We start from the raw sequence: 27,130 nt of genomic DNA, 5'->3' as shown, positions 1-27,130 counted from the left end.
AGCTATGCTCGCCTACTGACAGTACAGTAGAACAATCACCACTGCAAGGGATTCTCCGGTTCAGGCGGGGAAATCGGTTTACTGTCCCAGCAAATCGCCACACAACCTATACCTTGCGTATATTCAGCAGTGGCGCCCCCATCCCTTTGAAGTTGGTTCACGATAACTAATGTGTTTCGAGTTTCGCCCTCAAGTAGCGAACACTTGTGAGACACCAACTTCTCGCACTTGTCACACAAGAGAACGTGCATGTGCCCTAACGGCTAACCCTTGAAATCCCAACTCTCACTCTGCATGAATTCGGGATATTGTCAAAGCAGCATTATCCATCCAAGCTTCTCCGGTTATGACTTAGCGTCATCAGTTCAGTCTGATGAGCCTATTTCTATTCTATTGACAGAAATACCTGAAAACAAAGAGCTGCTAGGGCAAGGTTTTCCAATCCCATCTGGAAGAGGCTCGACCTAGTCTCAGTCAAACCTCAAATGGGCCAGGTCACTCTGCCTCTACGAGATAGATTTTAATCTAAGATTACTTGTGACATCAATTTTTGTATGTACCAGAAATTCCTCAAGGAATTTGGTCCTACAACTATTGAACTCCTGGCCCAAAGTGTTCGTGACTATCAAGGAGTATATTTTTAGTATCAAATCTGCCGTGTCTCTTGCATGACACATTAAGGGGGGTATTGAAAGTCATACGTTCCGACTTGGCATACAAACACTCGCCCTTTAATTAGAGAAAATTTTAGCATGTATCGGTCATTAAAATTGGTTAAAAAGCAGTTATGCAACTAGTGAAAGTGTGGGGCGAGAAGTCTGACTCTTCTCCTTTCAGAGAACCTTCACATTTACTTAAGCCAGTGCCTTGCACTGATGTACAGACAGCTCCTTCAAACTTATTGATTTTGTTATGGAAGTAAGAAGCTCGTTGCTGGGTGAGGGGTGGAATCCGGCTGTAAATAAAACTGTTCGCATGCACCTCTGGGATTTGTGTAGGTTGTGGCATCTGGTGCAAGGATGGGCCTTTACCTGAGGAAAGGAAGCAAGCAAAGAGTTTTGTTAGATGCACTGGGTAACACTTAAGGAACCTACGGAGGTTCTTTTGGTGCTTCTGTGTCCTTGTGGGAGTCTGCACCCCGTATCTGTCTCAGGGGAGTAAGTTGCAGGGTTCCATCCAGTCTTTGGATCTACATCAGCAAGTTTCAAGTTAGGAAGCCCCTAATGTTCCCTGCTCCTTGACCTTAGCTATCTGGTTACTGGCCTTCTGCACCTACTACCATCGAACCCCTTGACTGGTTATATAGAATAACACCTTTCAGAGCCGCACTAGAGCACGTGTGCATTTTGGTAGGACCAGAATGTGGGGTGGAGAGCTTGTTTCCTCTGCACTGTTAGTTGTCTCAATTGCCCACAGCAAGAGAAATGAAGCACCTGGTGTTTCTCCAAAGGGTCCTCTTCCTATTACCGTTGGCTTGTCTAGGCCTAAGTCGGCTCCTGGTTACGCTCCCGGTTCTGTCCTTGACACAGAACCATCAGACTCGTGAGGGGGGAGTCGAGTCTCCCGATCATGCTGCTTTACCTTCAGCCTCAGCGATGGATGAGGTTTCTCGGGGACAGGATATCTCAAGGACTCTGAGCCAGACTAACCTGAGCTAGAGTCTTGTAGTGAAGGTCCTTTCATTTGCGAGTGCAACGGCCTTTAAGGGAGGAAAACATGGCTTAGCCTGGGTGGGGGGGGGGTCATTGATTGGCACTCTGGGCCCCTCAAGGATTGAAGGCCTCATTACAGTTGCCAGGACCGGATCCCATGGGCATTGCCCTGGACTGGGTGGATGATCATATTAACTTTTATCCAGTATATGAGGCAGTGTCATGCAACCCCTGACACTCTAGGCAATGGAGTTGGCAACCTTAAGAGGTTTGACCTTGGAATCTCTCCACGCTGTTCATGCTCAGTTAGGAGCAGTCACATACTTCACAAAGTTGATGAGGTTGTTAACCCCGAACACTTTGGAGAAGTACAAGACACTTGTACTGTTGGGTAGGAAGACAATCACCTTCCTTGCCTACCTGGCAGCAATTACCCGATTGTGGCTTTGGCATTGTGAAACTCGATGTGAGATGTCAAATTATTCCTGCCGGAGAATAGTGTTTAGGAGGTGCTGGAGTTGTGGCGACCGCCTTTTAGGAGGTGCTGGAGTTGTGGCGACCGCCTTTGCCGGACTCCCGGATCCACCTTCTAGGCCCTGCCCCTTTTTTAGGGTACAGTGGCTGAACCTTCAGTGTCTTTTGAAGGGCCCGTAGCCTCCCTGAGATCCAGATCTGCAACTCATGCAAACTCTTACATGAAAGAGCCTGTGTATACACATACTTTTTGAGCTCCCAAGAAATCACAAATTATTAGTAATTTGTATTTTTCCTAACATACTTACCTCGAAACACTTTCTTAGTAGTTACCTGGAACCTCCTCTCAACCGACCAGAGTTTTGTGTAGTTTACCCTACTCCCATTTTCTGTAATGGTAGGCCTAGCGGAAGGACACGTGCCCTAAGGGCAAACCCCAGGTAGGCCACATATGAGCTTGGGTCGAGATCTCCAGTAAGTTCTCTGGTCACGTCGTGATATCATCTCGACGCTCCTCTTATCTCAGTGCGACCCTTGTGTCCCTGACTCGTGTACCGTGTGGTTACCGCATGGCCCGTTGTGCTCTCCCTCGTGCTTTGTGCTTTTACAGTATATTCCTTTGTGCTTTCCCTTGTGCTTGTTAGTCGTGCTCGTCGTGCAGGGGCAGAGGTGCAGTGGGTACGCTTCGGTACCAAGAATAAGAAGTCTTTCTAGAGGTCGCCCAAGAAGGCTAGCACCTCTTCGCCCTTGACGTCTCCAGGAGGAACGTCAGTTGGAGTTTCCCCACCACCTTCCCCTACCCAGAGTAGGGGACGAGGTAAGTCGGTTGAGGGGAAGAAGCCGGTGGCTCTTCCCCAGGAGTCTGTTCTTCATGATAGTGGGGTAGCAGATTCTTTCCAGGCAAGTGGTGGGCCTGAAGGTGAGGTTAGTAGGTGTCTTGGAGACGGTGCCCTGGTGTTCGCAGGAAAGCTCCTTTTAAGAAAGGTGGTGGTAGTGGGAAGAGGAGAGGAAAATTGGATGACAAGCACTTCAAAATTGCCCATTACTGAGAGTAAGAGGTTGCATATCATGTCTCTGGCCCAGGTGGTAGATACGGGGCTAAGTCTAGGGTAGGAATTGTCCTTTTGAGACGGGTACTTACTACCCTTCCAGGATTGAGGGCCCCTATCCCTAGTTGCGATCAGTTCCCAATGGGGCGATCTGACATCCACAAAATCCCTAGCTTTGTGGGCAGAGGTGGAGGGGATGTAGAAAAGTGCACTCAAAGCCATATAAGACCAGTAACACAGTCAGCTCTTCCTGGTGGAGAAGGCAACTAGGGAGCTAGAGACGGGTCTACAATGTTGCCCATCTGAAAAATGAGCATGGAAACAGTACTGTCTGTGCTGTTTTTCTGTCATAGAGGATTACTTCATACTTTCTGTAGACCTAAAGGACATTCTTTCAAGGGCCTGTTCATCTGTCCTCTTGGAAGCACCTGCACTCCCTCCATGGTTAGTACTGTATACCGGTTTAAGATTATGCTTTGGGCTATGTACGAGTCCCCGGATGTTCACACAGGTCACCTTGTGAACCGCTCGAGACTATTTACGAGGGATACACCAGCTAAGGTATCTCGATGATTGATTAATTTTAGCCTTCTTGAGGAGGCGGTTGCATCAGGATTGAGATTGGATTCTCGTATTTTGCCACGATTTCGGGATTGCAGTAATTCTACGAGAAAATGAATCTCATACCCAGGGGTTGTTACCTGGGCATGCAGATAGCAATGGTAGCAGCAAGTCTTTCTATCGGAAGACCGCATCATCAGGCTCAGGGAGGTTGTGCAATCCATTCCTATCCAGAAGTACCAGCTCGACACGGGCAACGTCTAATCATTCTGGCCTGGTAGCTTGATGAGGTCAATCTCACCAGGGGAGTACCTTTCAACTTTCTGCCTTCAGACTTGCAACTGTTCTTACATGTGTCGTGATCATGTCGTATATGGACTGAGGAAAGGCATCTGCGCTGCAACGTCCTCAAAATGCAAGTAGTCTAAGAAAGATTGCAAACATTACAGAAATGCTTGGAAACACAGTAGTGTTGATGTGCAATGACACTACTGTAGTGGCTTCTGTCAACTAGCAAGGGGGCATGGCCTTATGCCCTCTTTCTCTTTGCAGGCGGAAAAGGCAGATGCACATCTTGGAGGTGTTTCATGCCATGGATACTTTCCAGATAGGAGGAAAGTACTAGTGGACACTCAGCTGCCAGGGACAGGTTGTAGAGCACATTGGTCTTTACATCCTCTGGGAGTAGAAGGGTTCTTGCCCTAAAGGTTCCCTGGCATTCAACCTGTTTGCCACATGATGGAACAGGAAGCTCCCTGGAGCCTACTAACCTGTTCCAGGCATGAGCAACATTCGAAGATGCCTTCCAACACTCATAAGGTCAATTGGACGTCTACACCTTTCCACCTTTGACATGATCCGGACGGTAGGCCAGGACTCGATATGACCTGGGTGGCTACCAGATGGCCTCAGGCCGAGAGGTATAACGATCTATGTGCTCTTCTGGTAAAGGTCTTCTCGGTCAGTCGCACCTGCAGAAGTACCTCCAAGCTGTGGAGTCCTTGGCTCTTCGCCAGTGGAGACTATCTAATATCTCCTCTGAGCGAAAGCCTTTCGCTCAGATGTCCGGAGGTCCTCTACAGCTGTTCAACCAGGCTAAGAGGACTATCTTCGCCAATTGGTGTCATAGAAGGAGCTACTGAAGGGTACATACCTTTCCACTTCCTGGCTTTTGTTCAGGCTTGTGAGGAGCCTAGAGCTGGCTGACCCACTCCGGGTTCACTGGTCCCCGGGGTTGGACATGACCATGGTCCTCAAGGCTCCCACACTTATTCCATTCGAGCCTGTGAGGAGGTTGCCAGACAGAGTTTGGCTCATAAGTATGTCTTTATGCTAGCTCTAGCATCTGTGAAGAGAGGTGGGAGTTTATACAGACTTTTATAGTCAAGCCTGCGCCAAGGGGTGGAAGGTCTTCAGTTTTGCGTCGAACTTCGTGGACCAAACCCAGAGCCCAGCGTCCTGTCCCTCGAGGTTCGAGTCCTTTTCCATCCCCTCCTTCGAGAAAAGTCTGGTGGTGAATGACAGTAGGTTGCTGTAGTGCTATCCAAAAGGGATCCAACATTGGCAGATCCAAGAAAGAGATGTCAAAGAAGTCTCTTTCTGGCTTTGTGAGATTATCCGTAGAAAATACGCCTTAACTGCAGAGAGTCAAGGCACCACATGGGACCAGAACTCACGAAATCAATGGTTTTGGCCTCGCCCTCCCCATCAGGAGAAAACTTGTCAGTGGGCCAAGTGTTGAAGGCTAGTGTCTGGAAGACAGACCACCTTCACGGTCTTTTTCTTGGGAGACTACCAACAAGTCCCTTGACACCTTTGTACTTGTTGTGGTGGCTGCTCAATTAATTGTATACCCAGCCCTTATGGGTCATGGATAACATGTAGATGTAAGTCTGGAATGAACAGTAGTATGACCAATTCTTCTTCATTCTTCTGTCATTCCTCGCTGGGACAAAGTAGTCAAAACGTTACATACTGGCGATTTTTACTTTAGACATCCATTTTTTAAGTTAAAAGAAGTATCTCTCACCATCCTCCTTTAACAAAAGTAGGGGTGGTGGATTTTATACCAACCTATTAATCTTTGCTTAGTATGTTTCCAACTGATGTCCCACTTAGAGGAAAAGGATCTCCAGTTATGATCGGCTATGTGTAAATCTCAGGCTCTATCGGTTTTTCATCCATATGAAGGATATCTAGCAGGTGGTGATGGCCCTTGCGTGGCTTGTCCTTAGCTCAAGCATTGATCAATTCCAGGGAAGAAATTAAAGGATGAGGGTTTGTATGCTACGTAGAAACAAATGACAAATTTTAAAAATAATTTGTATTTGTCCTAGTTGAGGTTACTAGATTAAGGCAATTTTTGGAGTAATCCTTTGAACCATACTTATGAATTTTGAAATAACTTTCTTGTTAAACTAGTAAATTAAATTATAGTGAGTTTCTTTTTATCACAAACTAGTAAATAAAATTATAATAATTTGTTCCATTTTATCACTTCCATTTCAACTTCTACATTACCTTTCTCCAGTTTCCTTAAGAACAAATCTTTTGAAAAGCATCCAGTAGTTTACAGTTTGCTCTTGTCAAATTAGACATTTCCTTTTCCAGTCCTATCTGCTGGCGTGACATGAAATGTGAAAGATGAGGGGTTGATGGTAAGCCTTCCAACTCTAAATTTGAGTACTGTATACAACGGACTTAAGAGCGAGGTCCTGTCTTGACTGCTTGACGGCCATTAATCTTTGATTCTGAAATAGAAAAGCAAGGTCGCTGGGCAGGCTGATACCTTGGCTTAAAGCCAAGTGACAAAAGGGTAGGGGATACACAATGACAAAACTCTGAATTAAGCAAGGAAAGAAGGTCTTTAAGGGAAAGTAGATAGATGTAGCAAAATAGAGATGGGCATTTTCACAGTAAAGGAATAAAGAAAAAATTTAATTAGCATAATTAATGATCATGTTGCCATGATTCAATTTATCAATATTCTACCTAGCTGAAATTTAAAAAAATTATATGTATGACAACTCAATTTGCATCTTGACCCATACATTAAGAAAAACACGTCTATGAGCAAATAATGCAGTTTCATCACAATCTCCCAAATAATATTCATCTCTACAAACCATTGTCCTTTAATAGGAGTATGACTTCAGCTAAGCTGGACCGGGTCGTTAAAATTTGCTGAGAAGGGGGGGAGCCATAACTGCCTTTTTGTTGGTAAAACTAGCATTTCTTACTCTGGCTGTAGGCAGTATACACCTGCTCTTGCAGCCTCTCAAACTTTGGCTGTTTTAACTGTTAGCATTCTCTTAGTAGAATAATGGATAAGTGTTGACATAATGTGCTTGTGTAAACTAAATAAAAAGTAAATGGATATGCAGCCGTTTCCCGGTACAGCCAAAACAGGTTTATGTGAAAACCTGACATTAATCCAATCTTTGGGCCTTTTAGGGGGTGGGGTTGCAGGGTATTTGAATTAATCTCGTATGGATGTATGAGGATGCGAACCTGAACCTAAGGAAGTTGGTCTTCCTTGGGCACCGCTGGTGCTTAGTTGGTGGGAGGTTTTTCCACCAACATTATGTAGAACAGGTGGAGAGTGAGAAGGCTGGCCATGAATTCCTCGTCCATTCTACGGATACCTTCAAGGGTACAAGCCCTTCAAAGGAGGTTGCCACCATCAGGATTGGCTTCTGAAGAAAGATTCAGCTCTGGCTGCCTATACTTAACAGGACCTTCAGCTGCTGCTTCCTCTAATAGAGGGAAGACTGTTCTATCCTTTTGTTCCATGCCTGGGCAATGTGGGAGGGGCAGTTGAGGTAACAAGGGGACACAGAAATTGGTAGTACCCTCCTCCAGATCTTGTGAGTGTAGTGATGCCCACTTCACCATTGAGTAAGGTGACAGTGACATGGAGCACAGCACTGGATTGTAGAAGTCCTTTGGGACGAATACCGCACACTTTATATTGCACGTTGTCTAAGAGCTGAAGTATCATTCGAAAAGGGATTGCGTTCAAACCTTTCCACAAAGGCAGGGCTGAAATCATCCCTCTGAAGCCTTCTCTGCATGGAGCAGAGTTGAAAACATTCCTGGAAAAGGTGCTAGGTTTAAACCTTCAGTGGAATTGGGTAGTACTATAAATTGGGCTTGAAAAATGATTGTATTTAATTCATTCCTGGAGAAAAAGCATTTTTATTTATTGAGAAAAGGGATGGTTTCAAATCTCTCCACCAATAGGTAGAATTGAAAACTTATCTGGCATAAAAACTATCCCTGGAAAAAGTTCCTCTTCTTTGTGTTTAGTTGGTGATTCCTATCGGCCATCTCGATCTTCTGCCTTATGTATATTGCTCTCTTAGTTCTCTCATTTCTTATTTCCTTTGTTAAATTATCTTTCCATCGAAACTTTGGCCTTCCCTTCTCTTTAATTCCATCCCCATGTTCATCACCATTTTATATACATGGTTCTCTTTGTTTCACATAAGATGAGAAAACCACCATACTGTTGTCTTCTTTGCTGAACCTGTATCGATACTTCCACTACTTTGGCTGCTTGACTAACAAAATTATTTCTGATCCATTTCTTCAGCTTTCTTTTTAATCCACATATCTACCCAGAAACTAATGCTAGTCCAACTACAAATATATAATTTTCTTTATCCGTTAAACTGAATTTCTTGTAGCACATTCTGCCTGATGACCACCTCAAGTCATCCAAGCACTATATTAAGAGTCCATATCTCAAGTCTTTTATTTAGCTTTCATTCAGGGTATTTAATGGGTCATTTGACCCTACATCTACTTTACCCTCTCTTAGGTGTCCTCACATCCATGGGTATTGTCTTTTTCTTCCTTATCTTCCACTGCCAATCTCCACACCTCTGTTCAGGTCTACAAAAACAATGTCATCATCATCCTGAAATTACATGTGCTTTTCTCATTAATTTGTACGATTGTCTACCCTAAAAAATACAGAGCAGACAATGTGGCTCTAGTAAAGCATACATTTACACTATCCAAAGTTTAATCAACAATTTTCAAACACTTGAAGGTTAAAGCAAAACTAAGTTTGTATTTTGTACCAAAATAATTCTCAGATTTTAAGTCAATATCATATAAAACATATAAAACTTAATCTCTAACTATAAAGAGTATTAAAATTAAAAATAAAGGTCTTAAAAGGTTCAGTTAATTTAACTATTAAGCTTTTAATCTTCATTTGCATAAAAAAATATACATTTTTTTCTAGTGCCAAAGTTTCTTGGCACTGATAGAGAATTTATATTTGTATTTTTAAGTAAACACTTCATATAACATCACCAATACATCCTTTTCATGAAAAGGATATCACAAGTACTGAATATCAAAATCTAGTGTACTGTATAAATATTCATCCCTAATGCTGTAGTATGTATTCACCATAAATTTATTGTATAAATATTCACCCCTAGTGTTGTAGTATATATTACCATAAATTTATTATATAATTATTCAAATCAGTTTAAAAAGGGCATATTTGGATAACCGAGAGGGCATAATAAAGTCCACTAGGGATTTTATCTGGTAATAATTAGATATTGCTACTTGTTTTGAACAACCAAATGGCCGAAAATGCCCCAATGATTGACCACTTCTTGGCCTTTCACGATAAAAGAACTACTGTAGTTTGAATTATTGCTAATGTGAACTCTCTTTATCCAGTCTCTGTAACATATTTTTGGTAAAATAAATAATTGAAACAACTTTATACAGTAGGCCCTTATTGTTCGCAGGGTTTAGATAATGAACAGACACCACCAAATTCTGAAAAACAGTGAATAACTGCTGCACCCTAACTATCACTTCCGCACCCCTATTCCCTTGAATAATGATATAACAGCTAATAGGAAAGACAAAATTCATTATTACAAAAATACTTTAAAATAAAATCATATATAATAGTATGCTTCTACTGGATCTGCCACAGTTACATAACTTAAATACTGTGCTGTATGGCCATAAACTTTAATGTCATTTTGTCTACTCAGTCAAAGTACATTCAAAGTTATATAAGTATGAATGCACCTTGTACCCTCCCTCTAACTTAACTGTAGTAGCCAAAACCTTCCCTATCTGCTGGGAAGAAACAGACATGGTAGTGACTGAGGGTTAGCAAGGGTAAAAACCAAACACCTCTTCAGATTTAATTGGTCGCAGTCCGCTTGTTTTCTCTCATGTTATTACTGAATTTTTGGGACAGGAATATTTTGTTTTCCCGTCTGTAGCGTTTTATTTTTACTAACCTCTCTTGATGTTCATAGGTCTTCTTCTCCAGAAGCTCGGTTTAGCGACATTTACCACTAAAACTTAAAGAGAGGCTAATGGTTAATGGCAAGAAGCAAAGTGCCAGGGGTTTTTTGTTATTCAGTTTAACCTTCAACTCTACAACTGTAGGACTTGTCCCCTTCCAGATTGTAATAAGTTTTATTGTGTCTTTAAGTTGTCTTCCTCTGTGTTGTTAGCATTACTGCAAAGAGATAGTACTGAACTGTTTTAAATAATGTGAGGAGTGCATTTACCTCCCTGTTCCTCTCAGGGAAAAAATGTTTCAAGTTTAAGTGGTTGAAACTTGCTTTTAGTTCAAGGGGAAATCCAGAGAATAGGCTGGTTATTTCTATCAGAGTTGATAATAATATGACAGTTCTCTAATACACGGTTAACCAGCCAAGTTTTGTTAGTGACATGCTTTAAAAGCTCTTAACTTATTTAGCATTCTCTGTCAATCTAAGAAGGTCGGTGAGCCTTCGCTGACAGGACGTAAGTCCGCCTTACCTCCCTGGCTGCCTACCATAACTTCCATAGTCGGGTCTAGTGGTAAGTGTTTCATTGCGCTTTACAAAGTCCTCTCGCAGAGCCTATTTCTTTAATCACTTTAGATCCTTCTGCTGCTAAACCCGTGCATTCCCACATTCCTGGTCACTCTTTTAGACATCTAGATGTTAAGGCAAAAGACAAAGTTGCTAATCTGGATCCTTATGGCATTCATCTCATTAAAGTAAGCACTCCTAAGCAACTTTGTTTTTCATTTGTGGATGGCGTTCCATATCACATGATTCTCTTAACTGTTTAATGTTGGTGATGTTCCAGCTGAAACTTGATCAGTAGTATCATTCTTTAAGTGGCAGTGCCGTTCATTCGCTTACATGCTCGGCCACTAGCTAATCACTAGCAATTCTATTACCATAACATTTATTACTAAGAAGAAGACAAAGTTAATAGTAGTTTATTCATATTCTGTGAAGAAGCATAAAAAAAGTTAAATCCCAAAATAAACATCCCAATGACACAGGAGGTGCCATTGCAAAGACTATGCCTCTCGTTCCTGATCATCAGTGAATGCGCAGTAGCTACCATGCTCATTGTAAAACACGCCTCTAAGGGATATCCCAAATATGTTGAAATATGTACTTTTTAAATCTTATTGTTCGAAGCACCTTAAGCTGTTTAAGGTAAGTTCTGATGCTCCTTGCTCCTGAAACTATTCAGACAGAGCTGCTCTTGTTGTGGATAGTGACTATGAAAAGAGAGCAGGTATGTGCTTCAAAGGTGGGATAGTATCAGGGGCACATTTATTCCCCTATTCTAGGCCTGTTGTAGATGTAGATGTAACTGATAAAATAAACACCAAGTTGGTTGCCGGAAATCAAACCACTTTCTTGCTCTGGATTTGTTAGCAATCACTGTACTTTTGTGCATAGAAATTGCTTTAAGGAGATCATGTTTCACATTTTCCTTTTGTCTCATGCAAGGGACAATTTTTCTCAAGAATCTTGAAGGGAGTGCATAAACCACATGGTCCTTCTCTGGGAATTTCACAGCCCTCTTGATTATTTTTATAATTCTAAATGCTAGTCTACCATTATATTGTATCAAAGATGTTGGTATGTTTATTTTCAATGTTTCCAATCTAAGAATGTACCCATGACTAGAACTATCTAAGACAATCTTGCTAAAATTTTCTAGTGTCCTTTCATAAATAGAATTTTCAAGCTTGGCTTTCTTATCATATTGCTGGGCTCTACATCATTTTGTGGCTGCCAGTGATGTGGTCATTTAAATTTTCTGAGTTAATTTAATTCATAGTTTCTTATTTTAAAAATACTTTGCTCCTGAAACTATTCAGACAGAGCTGCTCTTGTTGTGGATAGTGACTATGAAAAGAGAGCAGGTATGTGCTTCAAAGGTGGGATAGTATCAGGGGCACATTTATTCCCCTATTCTAGGCCTGTTGTAGATGTAGATGTAACTGATAAAATAAACACCAAGTTGGTTGCCGGAAATCAAACCACTTTCTTGCTCTGGATTTGTTAGCAATCACTGTACTTTTGTGCATAGAAATTGCTTTAAGGAGATCATGTTTCACATTTTCCTTTTGTCTCATGCAAGGGACAATTTTTCTCAAGAATCTTGAAGGGAGTGCATAAACCACATGGTCCTTCTCTGGGAATTTCACAGCCCTCTTGATTATTTTTATAATTCTAAATGCTAGTCTACCATTATATTGTATCAAAGATGTTGGTATGTTTATTTTCAATGTTTCCAATCTAAGAATGTACCCATGACTAGAACTATCTAAGACAATCTTGCTAAAATTTTCTAGTGTCCTTTCATAAATAGAATTTTCATACTGGCTTTCTTATCATATTGCTGGGCTCTACATCATTTTGTGGCTGCCAGTGATGTGGTCATTTAAATTTTCTGAGTTAATTTAATTCATAGTTTCTTATTTTAAAAATACTTTGTCTTTAGATAAACAATCTGGATTTCCGTATTTCAAGCTGTATTTTGAGATGTCTTATTTTAAGGTGATCTTGTTCCACATTCCCATTTTTTTCTCATGCAAGGGACAACTTTTCTTTAGAATCTTGAAGGGATTGCATAGACCACAAAGTCCCTCTCTTTTGACCTATCTCTTTCCTTCACTGGCATCCCATCTTCATCAGAGTGTGGTAGTCACCAATATAAACATCAGGAGAGATTCATAGAAATAAAGGGAATTTTAATAACAAAATTCACCTGATGTTCATTTACATGCCTATCTTCCTCCCAATTGACTTATGATGTCAAGGATTAAGGAATAATTTTGACCTCAAAACTGAATAAAAATAAACCTCTGGCACTTCGCTTCTTGCATTAACAGCTAGTGTCTCACTTTAATAGAGGCATGTGACCATTGAAAGGAAAGACATTTTTGTTGCAACTTTTAAGGTAAACGTCGATAAACAAAGCTTCTGGAAAAGAAGCAATATGAACATCAGGTGAGTGTAGAAGTAAACAAATTTATTATAAAAATTCAGTTTTTCCTTTCATTTTGCTAGCTACCAGGTATGTGCATGGCTAATCCTTCACTAAAATTCTAAATTACATGTAAAATAAATAGATTATTGTATTCTCGGATTTGGTGGATCCTCAAACTATACTTTGTTGGGGAACCGAATCTGATTTCCTTATGCATTACCCTCAATGCATGTTTCTTAATGACGGTATCTTAAATGGGCTAAGACTGGGGCTATAGGAGGGAGGGTAAATGTAAGCGTATGTTTTTAAATAAGTCGAATGAATCTGCTCTAAGCGTTAAGTCCTCTAATGCTTTGGTTCACTCATCCTTACTAGGTAACAATGACAATGACGAATCAGATTCATCAGCATTTGAAATAACTCATATTTTTCTCTTTGAGTGGAAATAACTTGTAATTACTGTATTCGAGACCAAAATTATTTGGGCCTAGCCTAACCAACTCTCAGAATATCTAGTCCCAAATCTAATCTGGATTAGCAAGATTCTATGGTGTTTAATTCAATTATTCATACAGTACTATAAATCACTATAACAGTAACTGCTTCCTCCAATCACCTTTTCCCTACATTACTTAATACAGTACAGTATCTAACGAGTAGTGTCATTGCATCTAAACCTATTGATAAATCTTTCACGAACCAACATTTTTGTTAAAAAAAAAGTATAACAAATACATATCGGAATATATCTTTTTGTGTCTACTTAAAGATTAAGGATCTGCATGGAAGCCCAGGATGGACCAACTTTTATCTTAACAGGTAGGCAGACTGCAAGCTGGTGAACTCCTTCCATATATTTTTGAACTAATTGGGCTACTTGAATGACATCTTCATTTGCCACCTGAAATATATAAAAAAGAAAACATCTATCTTCAGTATACATTTCTATCAACAGATACATATAATTTTCTCTACATGAGGCATTGGTAAATAAAAAATTTCAAATTACCATATATTTCCGCATATAAGACGACCCTTAAATCTCTAGAACCTTTATCTTTCTCTTTCTTTAACCTTTTGATAATTTTAATGGTATCGCTAATAACACTAGTAATAAAATCTAGATTAGCATATTTATTTTTCGTTAGAAATCCACCATGATTCAAATTATCCTTACACTTTCTCCAATCTTGCACAATCTTCTCTCTCGCTTCAAATGTACTGTCATTAGCAGTAATTGGTTATGGTAGACTAAACAAAAACAAAATTTTTTCCCATTTGTGACCAGTAGGATTTTTTCAGGGATATGGAAAGCAAAATATTTGTAATATCCAACTGAAAACTCTTAGTATCATTAATTATCACTTGCATTTGTAAATGCATCCATTTGTTCATTGTGATCGGTGATGAAATATAAACAAAACAATGTTTTCTATTTTTTGGTGGTGTTTTTAGGAAAAACATGATATAAAATTGCTCTTATCTAATCTATTTTGAATTTCTACAGATAAAGTAAGTAAAATAACATTAAAAACATCATTATTACATAATTAATACTTGGTAAGATATCTGTTGCTGCAAAATCTACTCGATACTCATGTGTAAATGTGTTCTTTTGTTCATTATGATCGGCAATGGAATGTAAACAAAGCAATGGTTTCGGTCTTGGGCGGAGTATTTAGCAACAGCATGATATAAAACTGTCTTTATTTAATTCATTTTAGATTTCTAAGTATATAGTAAAAGCTAACCCATGCTGTACACTGATGGTTTTGTAATTCATCAGTCATCTTATAATAGTACAGCAAATATGACCTAAATTTATTTATGTTTGCCCTAATTTTCAACCGCGTCTCATGCACAGAAATATATGGTAGTCTACAAGTAGTGATTAATAAGAGTAGGCCATCCACAATAAAAAAAAGACCCTTTCACTCATGTTCTGGCCCAGGGTAAGTTAATTAATGAAAAAGGAGGAAGGATACCTATCATCAAATAATTATTGGTACCATAACACAAACCTTTGTTTTTATAAAGGAAGAAATAATGTGATATAATAACATATAAACTAATCTCAAAATGTTATTTTCATTAGTAAAATAAATTTTTGAATATACTTACCCGATAATCATGTAGCTGTCAACTCCGTTGCCCGACAGAATTCTACGGAAGGGATACGCCAGCGATCACTATACTAGAAGGGGGTGTACACACCAGCGCCACCTGTGGCCAGGTACTGCAGTACTTCTTGTTGACACCACCTCAATTTTTCCTCGGTCCACTGGTTCTCTATGGGGAGGAAGGGTGGGTCAATTAAATCATGATTATCGGGTAAGTATATTCAAAAATTTATTTTACTAATGAAAATAACATTTTTCAATATTAAACTTACCCGATAATCATGTAGCTGATTCACACCCAGGGAGGTGGGTGAAAACCAGTGTACATGACTATAAGATAGCTAAGTATCCCGTATTTCATATTATCAGTTATTCAAAATAACAATGAAATTATAAGTACCTGGTAAGGAAGTCGACTTGAACCATTACTCTGCCTTTAAAAAGTTCGTCTTCCTTACTGAGCGCAGCGTTCCTCTTAGGAGGCTGAACAACCCAAAGGTGCTGAAGTATACAGGGCTGCAACCCATACTAAAGGACCTCTACACAACCTTTAACCCAGGCGCTTCTCAAGAACGAATTGACCACCCGCCAAATCAAAAAGGATGCGGAAGGCTTCTTAGCCTACCGTAACAACCAAAAAACAACAATAAAAGCATTCAAGAGAAAGGTTAAAAAAGGTTATGGGATTAAGGGAATGTAGTGGCTGAGCCCTCACCTACTACTGCACTCGCTGCTACGAATGGTCCCAGGGTGTAGCAGTTCTCGTAAAGAGACTGGACATCTTTAAGATAAAATGATGCAAACACTGACTTGCTCCTCCAATAAGTTGCATCCATAATGCTCTGCAGAGAACGGTTTTGTTTAAAGGCCATCGAAGTGGCTACAGCTCTCACTTCGTGGGTCCTTACCTTCAGCAAAGCAAGGTCTTCATCCTTCATGTGAGAATGGGCTTCTCTAATCAGAAGCCTTATATAATACGAAACTGCGTTTTTGGACATAGGCATCGAAGGTTTCTTGATTGCACACCATAAGGCTTCTGACTGTCCTCGTATAGGTTTTGACCTATTAAGATAGTATTTCAGAGCTCTGACAGGGCAAAGAACTCTTTCTAGCTCGTTACCCACCATGTTGGAAAGGCTAGGAATTTCGAACGATCTAGGCCAAGGACGTGAAGGAAGTTCATTCTTAGCTAAAAATCCGAGCTGTAAAGAACATGTTGCTGATTCGGATGTGAACCCAATGTTCTTGCTGAAGGCGTGAACCTCACTAACTCTTTTAGCTGTTGCAAGGCAGACGAGGAAAAGAGTTTTGAGAGTAAGGTCTTTGAAGGAAGCTGACTGGAGAGGTTCGAACCTAGGAGACATAAGGAACCTTAAGACTACGTCTAGATTCCAGCCTGGAGTGGATAGACGACGTTCTTTAGAAGTCTCGAAAGATTTAAGGATGTCTTGAAGGTCCTTGTTGGATGAAAGGTCCAAACCTCTGTGGCGGAGAACTGAAGCCAACATACTTCTGTACCCTTTAATCGTCGGAGCCGAAAGGGATCTCACATTCCTTAGATGTAATAGGAAGTCAGCTACTTGGGTTACAGAGGTATTGGTAGAGGAAACTGCATTGGCTCTGCACCAGCTTCGGAAGACTTCCCACTTGGATTGGTAGACTCTACGAGTGGATACCCTCCTTGCTCTGGCAATCGCTCTGGCTGCCTCCTTCGAAAAGCCTCTAGCTCTAGCGAATCTTTCGACAGTCTGAAGGCAGTCAGACGAAGAGCGTGGAGGTTTGGGTGTACCTTGTTTACGTGAGGTTGACGTAGAAGGTCCACTCTTAGAGGGAGAGTCCTGGGAACGTCGACCAGCCATTGTAGTACCTCTGTGAACCATTCTCTTGCAGGCCAAAGGGGAGCAACCAGCGTCAGCCGTGTCCCTTCGTGCGAGACGAACTTCTGAATGACTCTGTTGATGATCTTGAACGGCGGGAATGCATATAGGTCGAGATGGGACCAATTCAGCAGAAAAGCATCCACGTGAACTGCTGCTGGGTCTGGAACTGGGGAACAGTACAAAGGAAGCCTCTTGGTCATGGAGGTGGCGAACAGATCTATCGTAGGCTGACCCCACAAGGTCCAAAGTCTGTTGCACACGCTCTTGTGAAGGGTCCATTCCGTGGGGATGACTTGATCTTTTCTGCTGAGGCGATCTGCTGAGACGTTCATGTTGCCCTGAATGAACCTCGTTACCAGAGTGAGATTTAGACTTCTTGACCAAATGAGGAGGTCCCTTGCTATCTCGTACAGCTTCCTCGAATGGGTCCCTCCCTGCTTGGAGATGTAAGCCAAGGCTGTGGTGTTGTCGGAGTTCACCTCCACCACCTTGCCTAACAGGAGGGACTTGAAGTTCATTAAGGCCAGATGAACTGCCAGCAGCTCCTTGCAGTTGATGTGGAGCGTTTCCTGTTCCTTGTTCCATGTTCCCGAGCATTCCTGTCCGTTCAAGGTTGCGCCCCAGCCCGAGTCTGATGCGTCCGAGAAGAGATGAAGATTGGGGGTCTGAATCGCTAACGATAGACCCTCCTTGAGAAGGATGTTGGTTTTCCACCACAAGAGAGTAGTCTTCATCTCTTTGGTGACAGGAATAGAGACTGCTTCGAGCGTCAAATCCTTGTCCCAATGAGCTGCTAGATGGAATTGGAGAGGGCGGAGGTGGAGTCTCCCTAACTCGACGAACAGGGCTAACGATGACAGGGTCCCTGTTAGACTCATCCACTGTCTCACCGAGCAACTGTTCCTCTTCAGCATGCTCAGGATGCATTCTAGGGCTTGGCTTATCCTTGGGGCCGATGGAAAAGCCCGAAAAGCCTGACTCCGAATCTCCATTCCCAGGTAAACGATGGATTGGGAGGGAATGAGCTGGGACTTTTCTAAGTTGACCAATAGACCCAGTTCCTTGATCAAGTCCAAAGTCCAGTTGAGACTCTCCAGACAGCGACGACTTGTGGGGGCTCTTAACAGCCAGTCGTCTAAATAAAGGGAGGCTCTGATGTTCGATAAGTGGAGGAATTTTGCAATATTCCTCATCAGATGCGTAAACACCATAGGAGCTGTGCTTAGGCCAAAACACAGGGCTTGGAATTGGTACACAACCTTTCCAAAAACGAATCTCAGGAAAGGTTGGGAGTCTGGATGAATAGGAACGTGAAAGTAAGCGTCTTTCAGATCCAACGAGACCATCCAGTCCTCCTGCCTGACCGCTGCTAGGACCGACTTCGTCGTCTCCATAGTGAACGTCTGCTTGGTGACATAAGCATTGAGCGCGCTGACGTCCAGCACCGGTCTCCAACCTCCTGTCTTCTTGGCCACCAGAAAGAGACGGTTGTAGAAGCCCGGGGATTGATGGTCCCGGACTATCACCACTGCCTTCTTCTGTAACAGGAGCGACACCTCCTGGTGTAACGCTAGCCTCTTGTCCTTTTCCTTGTAGTTGGGAGAGAGGTTGATGGGAGAAGTGGTCAGAGGGGGATTGCGGCAGAATGGTATCCTGTAACCCTCCCTTAGCCACTTGACAGACTGGGCGTCTGCACCTCTTCTTTCCCAAGCTTGCCAGAAGGTCTTGAGTCTGGCTCCTACTGCTGTCTGGAGAGGAGGAGAGTCAGTGTTTGCCTTTTGAAGTCTTGGGACCTTTCCTAGACCTGCTCCTGGAAGAGTCTGGACGGGTACTTCCTCGGCTGGGGGCTCTGCCACGAAAGGGCGGAATAAATCTCGTAGCAGGAGTATCGGCCACTGGGGTGCGGTAAGTTCTGGGAACTGAAGGAGCAACCTTAGCCTTACGAGCTGAAGAGGCCACAAGGTCATGAGTGTCCTTCTGAATAAGGGCCGCAGACAATTCCTTGATAAGCTCCTCAGGAAACAGGAACATAGAAAGCGGAGCAAAAAGTAACTGAGACCTTTGACAAGAGGTGATGCCAGTAGAAAGAAAAGTGCAAAGTTGTTCCCTTTTCTTGAGTACTCCTGAAACAAACATTGATGCAAGTTCGCCGGACCCATCCCGAATTGCTTTATCCATACAGGACATTATAAGCATGGCTGAGTCCTTGTCCGCAGGGGCAGTCTTCTTGCTCAAGGCCCCCAGGCACCAGTCGAGAAAATTGAAAATCTCAAAGGCACGAAAAATACCCTTTAAGAAGTGGTCTAAGTCGGAAAAGGTCCAGCAGACCTTAGAGCGCCTCATAGCTGATCTACGTGGAGAGTCGACCAAACTTGAGAAGTCAGCCTGGGCAGAGGCAGGGACTCCCAAGCCTGGTTCCTCTCCTGTGGCATACCATACGCCCGCCTTAGACGTCAGCTTAGTAGGAGGGAACATAAAAGAAGTCTTCCCTAGTTGCTGTTTGGACTGCAACCAATCCCCTAATATTCTTAAAGCTCTCTTAGAGGATCTAGCAAAGACGAGCTTAGTATAGGCCGACTTAACAGGCTGCATGCCTAGCGAAAACTCAGATGGAGGAGAGCGAGGGGTAGCAGAAACAAAATGATCCGGGTAAACCTCTCTGAAAAGAGCCAGGACCTTGCGAAAGTCAATGGAGGGAGGAGAAGACTTGGGTTCCTCCACGTCCGAAGAGGGATCATCTAGGTGCGCAGCTTCCTCCTCAGAAACCTCATCACCAGAGTGTTGCGAAGCGAGAGGTAAAGTTACAGCGGTGTGCTGAACAGCAGAATCTTGACAAGCGGGTGCATAAACACTTGCGGTTTCATCCTCAAGTCTCTGTTGAAGAGGATGAGGGCTGGTAACGACAAAGTCAAGAGGTAGGGATGAAGGAGGTTCTGCGGTGGTTTGAGGAGCAAGTGTGGAGAGAGGCGACTGTATTAAAACCTGAGGTTCAGGCTGCAAAGACTGGTCAAGTAGAGTAGAGGAAGGCAGGTGCATGCGTTGAGGTGGCTGACTCCTAGCATGAGTTTCCTGTCTCAAGAGTTGCGCTTGCTTCAAGGGTTGAGGTGGATGCGCAGTAGCAGGTTCCTGTCTCACGAGTTGAGGTTCTTGAGGTGTGAGCTGCGAGAGTTGAGGTAGTAGCTGCGCAGAACGCAGTTCCTGTCTCACGAGTTGAGGTTCCTGAGGTGCTAGCCTCAAGAGTTGAGGCTCTCGCCTTGAGGAAAGTTGAGGTAGCAGCTGCGAGAGCTGAGGTGGCTGACTCAAGGATGGTAGAGGTTGTCGTACCTCAAGAGGTTGTTGCCTCGAAGATGGTCTAACCGCAAGAAAATCTTGCCTCAAAGCAAAAGACTCCTGTTCCCATTGCTGAGGTTGCCTTAAGGAAGGTGGAGGTTGCTGCACAACGCTGGTAACTGGCAACTCCCAACGCGGTAAGGTAGCCTGAGGAACCTCAACTTCGTACGCCTGGCAGACTGGACTGCGGTGAGGCGGAGCGCTCGCAGGAGGAGGTGTAACCTTCTCTGCCTGAAACTCACGCATTAAGACCGCAAGCTGCGACTGCATGGACTGCAGCAAAGTCATCTTGGGATCAACAGACGATAAGGTCTGTTGAGGCAAAACCTTAACAGAAGATGAGGTCTGTTGAGGCATCGCCTTACCTCTCTTAGGAGGTGTGCAGTCACCTGATGACTGCGGAGAGTCAGAGCTAACCCAATGACTGCATCCGGGTTGTTGAACTCTTGAGGTCTGGACTTTACGTTTAAGAGGTCTTGAGACCTGAGTCCAGCGTTTTCTCCCCGAAATTTCTTCTGCAGACGAGGAAAATAAGGGCTCAATCGTCTGCGGGTGGGAGTGACGGTCTCTGTAAGACACGCCCGCAACCACCGAGGATACTTCTGTGCGCCGATCAAGGCCTGCCGAACCCTTTTGCCCTTCGACATTGCTTCTCCCCTGGGCTTGGGAGCTTGCAAGAGGTCCCGGACTGGGAGGACGACTGGCACGCACAGAAGTACCCTCACGCACAACACTGACACTGACACTAGCACTCGGCACCGCACTGACACTAGCACTCGGCACAGCACTGGCACTACCACTTCCCACTGCACTTTTGACCTTAAGTTCCTTGACGTCCGCCAAGAGGAACTTGTGGTCACTCACTACCGATTCCACTTTGTCACCTAAAGCCTGAATGGCACGCAAAACATCGGACATATCAGGCTGAGCACAAATAGTAGGATCGGGGGTAGCCACTACAGGGGGAGGAAAAGGTTGAGGATCATGAGGTGAGGAATAAAGCAAAGAGCGAGCAGAACTCCTCCTAACTCTCTCTCTCTCTAACTTAGTGGTATATTTAAGGAATCGAACAAACTCAAGTTCCGAAAGTCCGGCGCATTCCTCACATCGATCTTCCAACTGACAGGATATTTCCCTACAGTCGGAACAAGCGGTGTGAGGATCAACCGAGGCCTTCGGAATACGCCTATTACAAGACCTACATCGTCTATGGGGAGGGGCTTGAGAAAGGTCGGACATCTTGAATCAAAGAGCTAGTCAAGGGGGATTCCAAATAAAGCAAAAGATCGTTAACCATTAATCAATCAAATAAAAGCTATCTAAGCTAATAGAAAAGTTTCCAGTATAGCGAAAGCTGAAATCTTAGAGCAATACTTCACCAAAAACCGTGAACAAGACTCCAAAATTATAAGCGTATCCATGAACGTCTTGCCGGAAGCACGACAGAGGAAAAATTGAGGTGGTGTCAACAAGAAGTACTGCAGTACCTGGCCACAGGTGGCGCTGGTGAGTACACCCCCTTCTAGTATAGTGATCGCTGGCGTATCCCTTCCGTAGAATTCTGTCGGGCAACGGAGTTGACAGCTACATGATTATCGGGTAAGTTTAATATTGAAAAATTTAAATTCAAGTTTTGAATTTGGATGTACTCTTCAAACTTGAATTTGTTCAATTACAGGAGCCCCTCAACTGATCTTTTAATACCTTCCTATCTCTTTTGTACAACAGCTAAAGTCAGGAACAGAAAAAGTATTAGCAAGAACTCCTATGGGAGACAAAGTATGTATGGATAGGAATTGTAGGTTGGCATCTTTGATAGAGGAGTGTAAAACAGGGAAAAGTTGAAGGATATTAAAGATATGAGTGAGAAGAAATAGGAAGTAGAGCCGAGGTTGGTGAGGAGAAAGAGCTCCTCTTTAGCAAATCTTATAGCCTCTTTTATACAGCCTCATGTTTCTATAACAACTTTGTCAATCACCATCTGCTGATAGATATTGCTACAGCAACTTGCTTCTAATCTAATTTACTCTGTAAATCATTTACTTAAGACTTGAATGGTAGAAGATATACTGTACTTATATGTATATCAGTTAATTAAACAATGTTTGTGTTAATCAATATTGGAACTGTCTATGATTTCATTAATTTAATGAAATGGTGGCCATTTGTAGCATAGTAAAATTCCTAATTGTATTTTCTAAATATGTTATTTGCTAGTTATCCAGCCAGCATGTTTGTTTTGGTTGATTCAACTGAACTCCAATCATGAATTTTAGCATTTTGTAGCCCCATCTCTTGAGCATATAAACTTTCTCCCTGCTGCATAAATCAGTATAAGTCTTATACAAATATCTGTGGGATAGTCTTAGTTGCTTCTTAATCACCTCTGAGGCACCTTATAAAACTAGTCATTACCTAACAAGCCAGATCAAGAAAGTAGCTTTTATAATCATGAAATATTTATTGGTAAAGTGCAGTTCTTGAATTCGAATAAGGAAATACTGATTACTGTACTAATAAGAATATAAACAACAACTTTACCACTTATAACAAAATGTTCCATAAACAAACTTATCTATTAATATAGACAGTGTAAAAGTTTATAACCTTAAAAATATAATTTAGCTCACAAACCTCATATATCAATTCATCATGAAGCTGAAGTACCAGCCAAGCACCAGAAAATTTCCCTCGTGGTGTTCTGGGCTGAGTCAGGAATGCAGGAGAAGAGGGAAATGCTGTACGCAATGCACTTGCAATTTCTACCATTGCAAGTTTGACTAGATCAGCTGCCGAGCCTTGTATGGCAGTGTTCACAGCTTGACGTTCACTCTGACCTAAAATGAGAATACAGTGAGTCTTGCTATGTGTTTAGTTCTGACTATGGGTTCTAACTAGTGCAGTATTAAGCTCCAAAAAGCTTGATCTTTGGAAAGTTTTATAATAGGCTGGACTATGTCCTATAATAATATTATCACAAAATAAAATTACCCTTTTGATTATTATTTCATAATAAAGTTATTAATAAACATTAATTGAAACAGACTAAATGTAAGCATTAGAATTTCATTCCAAATTGATGAAAAACAGTTTTTCACACACACACACAGACACACACACAGAGAGAGAGAGAGAGAGAGAGAGAGAGAGAGAGAGAGAGAGAGAGAGGAGAGAGAGAGAGAGAGAGAGAGAGAGAGAGAGAGAGAGAGAGAGAGAGAGAGAGAGAGAGAGAGTAGCCTTTTTTCATGCTTATTTCTTCATTCATATGCCCATAATTATATCACATTTTCTTTAAACATACACTATGATATATCACTGTCTACACGTAATTGCTCTAAATGATGACATTCACATCGAGTAAGAGACTTTAGATACCTGAAATGTATAACAAGAGAACACGAGGAAGACATAAGAGTATAATGTTACTTAGATTGTGAAGCTGGAGTTGAGAACCATAAAAAAGTGGTGGTAGCATTGGTAAAACGGAGATATTGCCCAATTACAGGTAAATAAAAATTCCCCATTAGTAGAGTGCCTGAAGACGCAGGATGGATACATAGGGCTATACTACACCCAGCAAGAGAAAAATAGGAACTTACAAAGAAAATGGACATTTTGATAAGGTAAGTCCTTAAAATGTTAACCCTTTTACCCCCAGGCTATTTGGAAATTTCCAACCCTTAATCCCCAGGGGGTTATTTTTTTCCCAGCATATTTTGCAGAATATCTTTTTTTAATTGCTCTAACAGCCTTAATTTTTGTCATAGAGAGGTCAGGTTGGTCTTATTCTTTTGGAAAATGCCTGAATTTTCTAAAAAAAATTATCAAAAATATGAAAAAAAAAATTCTTTATAGCATTTTTGGCAAGGACGTACAGGTATGTCCATGGGGGTAAAGGGATGGCTATTGTGAAACATACCAGTACGTCCTTTGGGGGTAAAAGGGTTAACATTCATGGTAGTAGTATGATGCGAAGATCAGACTAAGAGCAAGTTTGGAGACATGTTTAGCTGAAAAAAAGTCTGAGACCTCAAAGACTGAAATTGTTTGGACATGTAGCGAGCTGGGAAGAGGAAAAGTCAGTAAGAAAAACAATAAATATGTTATTCGTAGGATAGACACAAGTGGAAATGCCTAAGAAATAGTGGAGAAAGCTGATGGACCCAGTTCAGATACAAGTTAATGAAAACAGGGTACAAGATGTGGTACAAAAATCTAAAATTCATTGTTTAAGTAAATTTGGCTTCTTGCATTTTTTCTAATCATAATAATTTTCTTAATTTTGGTTTTAAGTAAAAGAAATTATTTCTAAATTAAATTTATTTCCATAATTACTTTTAAATTGTAAAATGCTATTGATTCAAAAGTGCAACTTCACTTAACAACCTCAGAATAAAAATAAGAAATAGAAATTTACGACGCACTAAAATGTACCTACTACGTGAGAATGGCATACTCATGTGTAATGTACCAATAAGTCCGAGGAGTATAAAAAGTGCAGAGTAACTAAAACAATAAAGAATATGATTCACATTAGTGAATTTGTGACCCTTAACCTAACATATCACCTTAACGACAATGGGGAGGAGGGTGGGAAACTATTACTATTCAAAAGTAAGTATGAAAAGAGTATATTGTTTAAATATTCTCATTCCCAGGAATAATTCTTTTGAATAATGAAATGCTGAATTTCAAACAATTAAAAAATATATAGGGAAGGGCTAATTGCACAACTTCTCTTTAACTTAATCCTTTCATTCAGTTTAAACCTGTGCCACAAACGCCCTACTATCTCTCACTTTCTCTCTCTCATTTAAATATTCTTGATCATCTTATTCTGAACTATGATCAAGAACAGGAATGATACATATGTGACCTTAAAGAAAACGGAGATTATTTTTTAACAAAATGTAAAAGGACAAATACAGTATCAATCTTTATCCTAAAATTGTAATTGATATATTATAAAGAAAACTATACCTTACTTTTATAAACTCAACTGAAATTACGGTAGTTATTTCAAAACATTCCCTGCTAATACAATAGATCAAAGACTAAACACATCCTAAATCCATGTCTCTCTTGCAATAATTATTAGTTCTGTGCTGCTGTCAGAACTTTTTAAATAAAATTTCTAAACAAATACCCCTGTATCTACAAATCTGATTGGCACTGTCCTGTCCTGTCTTTACCGAATTTAATTTTTATTCTGAGTTGGTGAAGTTGGCAATTATGAATTAATAACCTTTTTCTATTCAAAGAGGCGATTCATGAAAATGGAACATCTCCAAAGTTGTGTCCATATCCATATTGAATCATGATTTTGAATTTTTTTTTTACAGTAATTTTGTCCTTACCTGTATCAGGGTAATCATATATCACCTCTTAATGAACTAATTTTTATAAACACAAGAGTTAAAATCATAAGATCAAATAGTTTTTCAAAATCAATTGTACTTGAGAGGCTACTTACTTCTGGCAAAAGAATTGGCACTACATATGTTAGGAAGATACCTTCGACGACCCATCAGCGTCTCGACGTATCCTTTCTCTCGGCAACTCTCGACTGTGTTTCGCATGAATTCCTGTACTCCTGGGAAACGACTTTTGAATTTGTCCATAAATGTTAAAGCTTCATTTTCATCTACATCTAACTGATCACCAAGTGCGCGTGCACCCATTCCATATATCATACCATAGCAAATCTGAAAGATCGAATATCTGTACAGCACAGCACTGACATAACTTTTTACCTAAGCTGATCATCCAAAATTAAAAGAATATCCTGTGCATCAACAGAGTATATCACCAAAATATGCCTTTTAATAGTCAGCAATTTGTGAAATGAGAAGTACTTTATCATCTTATGAAGATAATGGTTCATTTAATACACATACAATAACTATTTCTAATAACCTGCCTTGATTTTCATATCACTTATCTTTGGGAAGCTCGGATTTATCGACATTTACCTATAAAATTCAAAATTTTCCCATTTTCTTTCCTTCCAACCAGCTCACGCCTCTAGTAATGTAATGTGACATCTAGTTGTAAATGGCAAGAAACAAATTTGGTTCACTAAAATATTGAATCAACTCTTGACCTCAATCATCATTGGGAAGGTGTGTTGGGACAGAAATGATATGAACCTCAGGTGAGTATTGAAATACAGTAACTTGTTTTATCGTTCTAATTCAGTTTATTTCTATGAATTTCACCTGAAGTATTTGAGGCTGAATCCCATACTTTTAAGGAGGTGGGTAAGTGAAGGAAAGAGCCTAATCAACATTCATACCTTAATTGAATACTTACACCAATTAGCCAGTTGAGGCTCCACTCCAATTGCAATAAGTTTAACATTACCTAGCTAAAGTTAGCAAATCTCACACAAAACCACACATATCTATATTCTGAAATATCAAATAATGAATATCCATGTGTGACTAAAAATTAATACCAATTTAAGACTTTTAAATCAATTTGAATGACATCCAGTACACATCATCAATAGATGTGTATTATCTACAATAATAGCAAGCCATGAGGATCTATAAATTAATCCAGTATAGATTTTAAGGCATTTAATCACAAGCCTAATGAACAAAAGGTGCGATTCTTGGGAATAAATTTCAAACAGCCAATTTTATACCCAACCAGTCACTCTTCCATATACTTTTTCTAATGCTATACAAGCATTTGTTTCACTGTTTATCTTGAACATTCTCAGCAAGTTCATGTACAGCCTACCAGAGGAGAAATGGTCTCTTACACTTACTTTACGT

General features: G+C 41.1%; 1 protein-coding gene across 2 annotated transcripts in view; it reads right to left on the bottom strand.

Moving 5' to 3' along the window:
• Positions 1–12,394: 12,394 nt before the first annotated feature.
• PolQ (DNA polymerase theta) overlaps positions 12,395–27,130 on the bottom strand; it is a 138,973-nt gene continuing 124,237 nt past the window's right edge. For both annotated transcript variants that reach the window (XM_068347389.1, XM_068347388.1), the window contains exons 31-33: positions 25,822–26,053; positions 22,983–23,185; positions 12,395–13,919 (exon numbers count right to left, since the gene is read on the bottom strand). In XM_068347389.1, the coding sequence (XP_068203490.1) occupies positions 13,782–13,919; positions 22,983–23,185; positions 25,822–26,053 (573 nt within the window). In that variant the 3' untranslated portion in view covers positions 12,395–13,781. The remainder of the gene's footprint in view (positions 13,920–22,982; positions 23,186–25,821; positions 26,054–27,130) is intronic.

Source organism: Palaemon carinicauda, chromosome 23 (genome assembly GCF_036898095.1).
Source record: "Palaemon carinicauda isolate YSFRI2023 chromosome 23, ASM3689809v2, whole genome shotgun sequence".
NCBI lineage: Eukaryota > Metazoa > Arthropoda > Malacostraca > Decapoda > Palaemonidae > Palaemon > Palaemon carinicauda.
The sequence above is the reverse complement of the archived record's forward strand: the minus strand, read 5'-3'. Positions and strand labels throughout refer to the sequence as shown.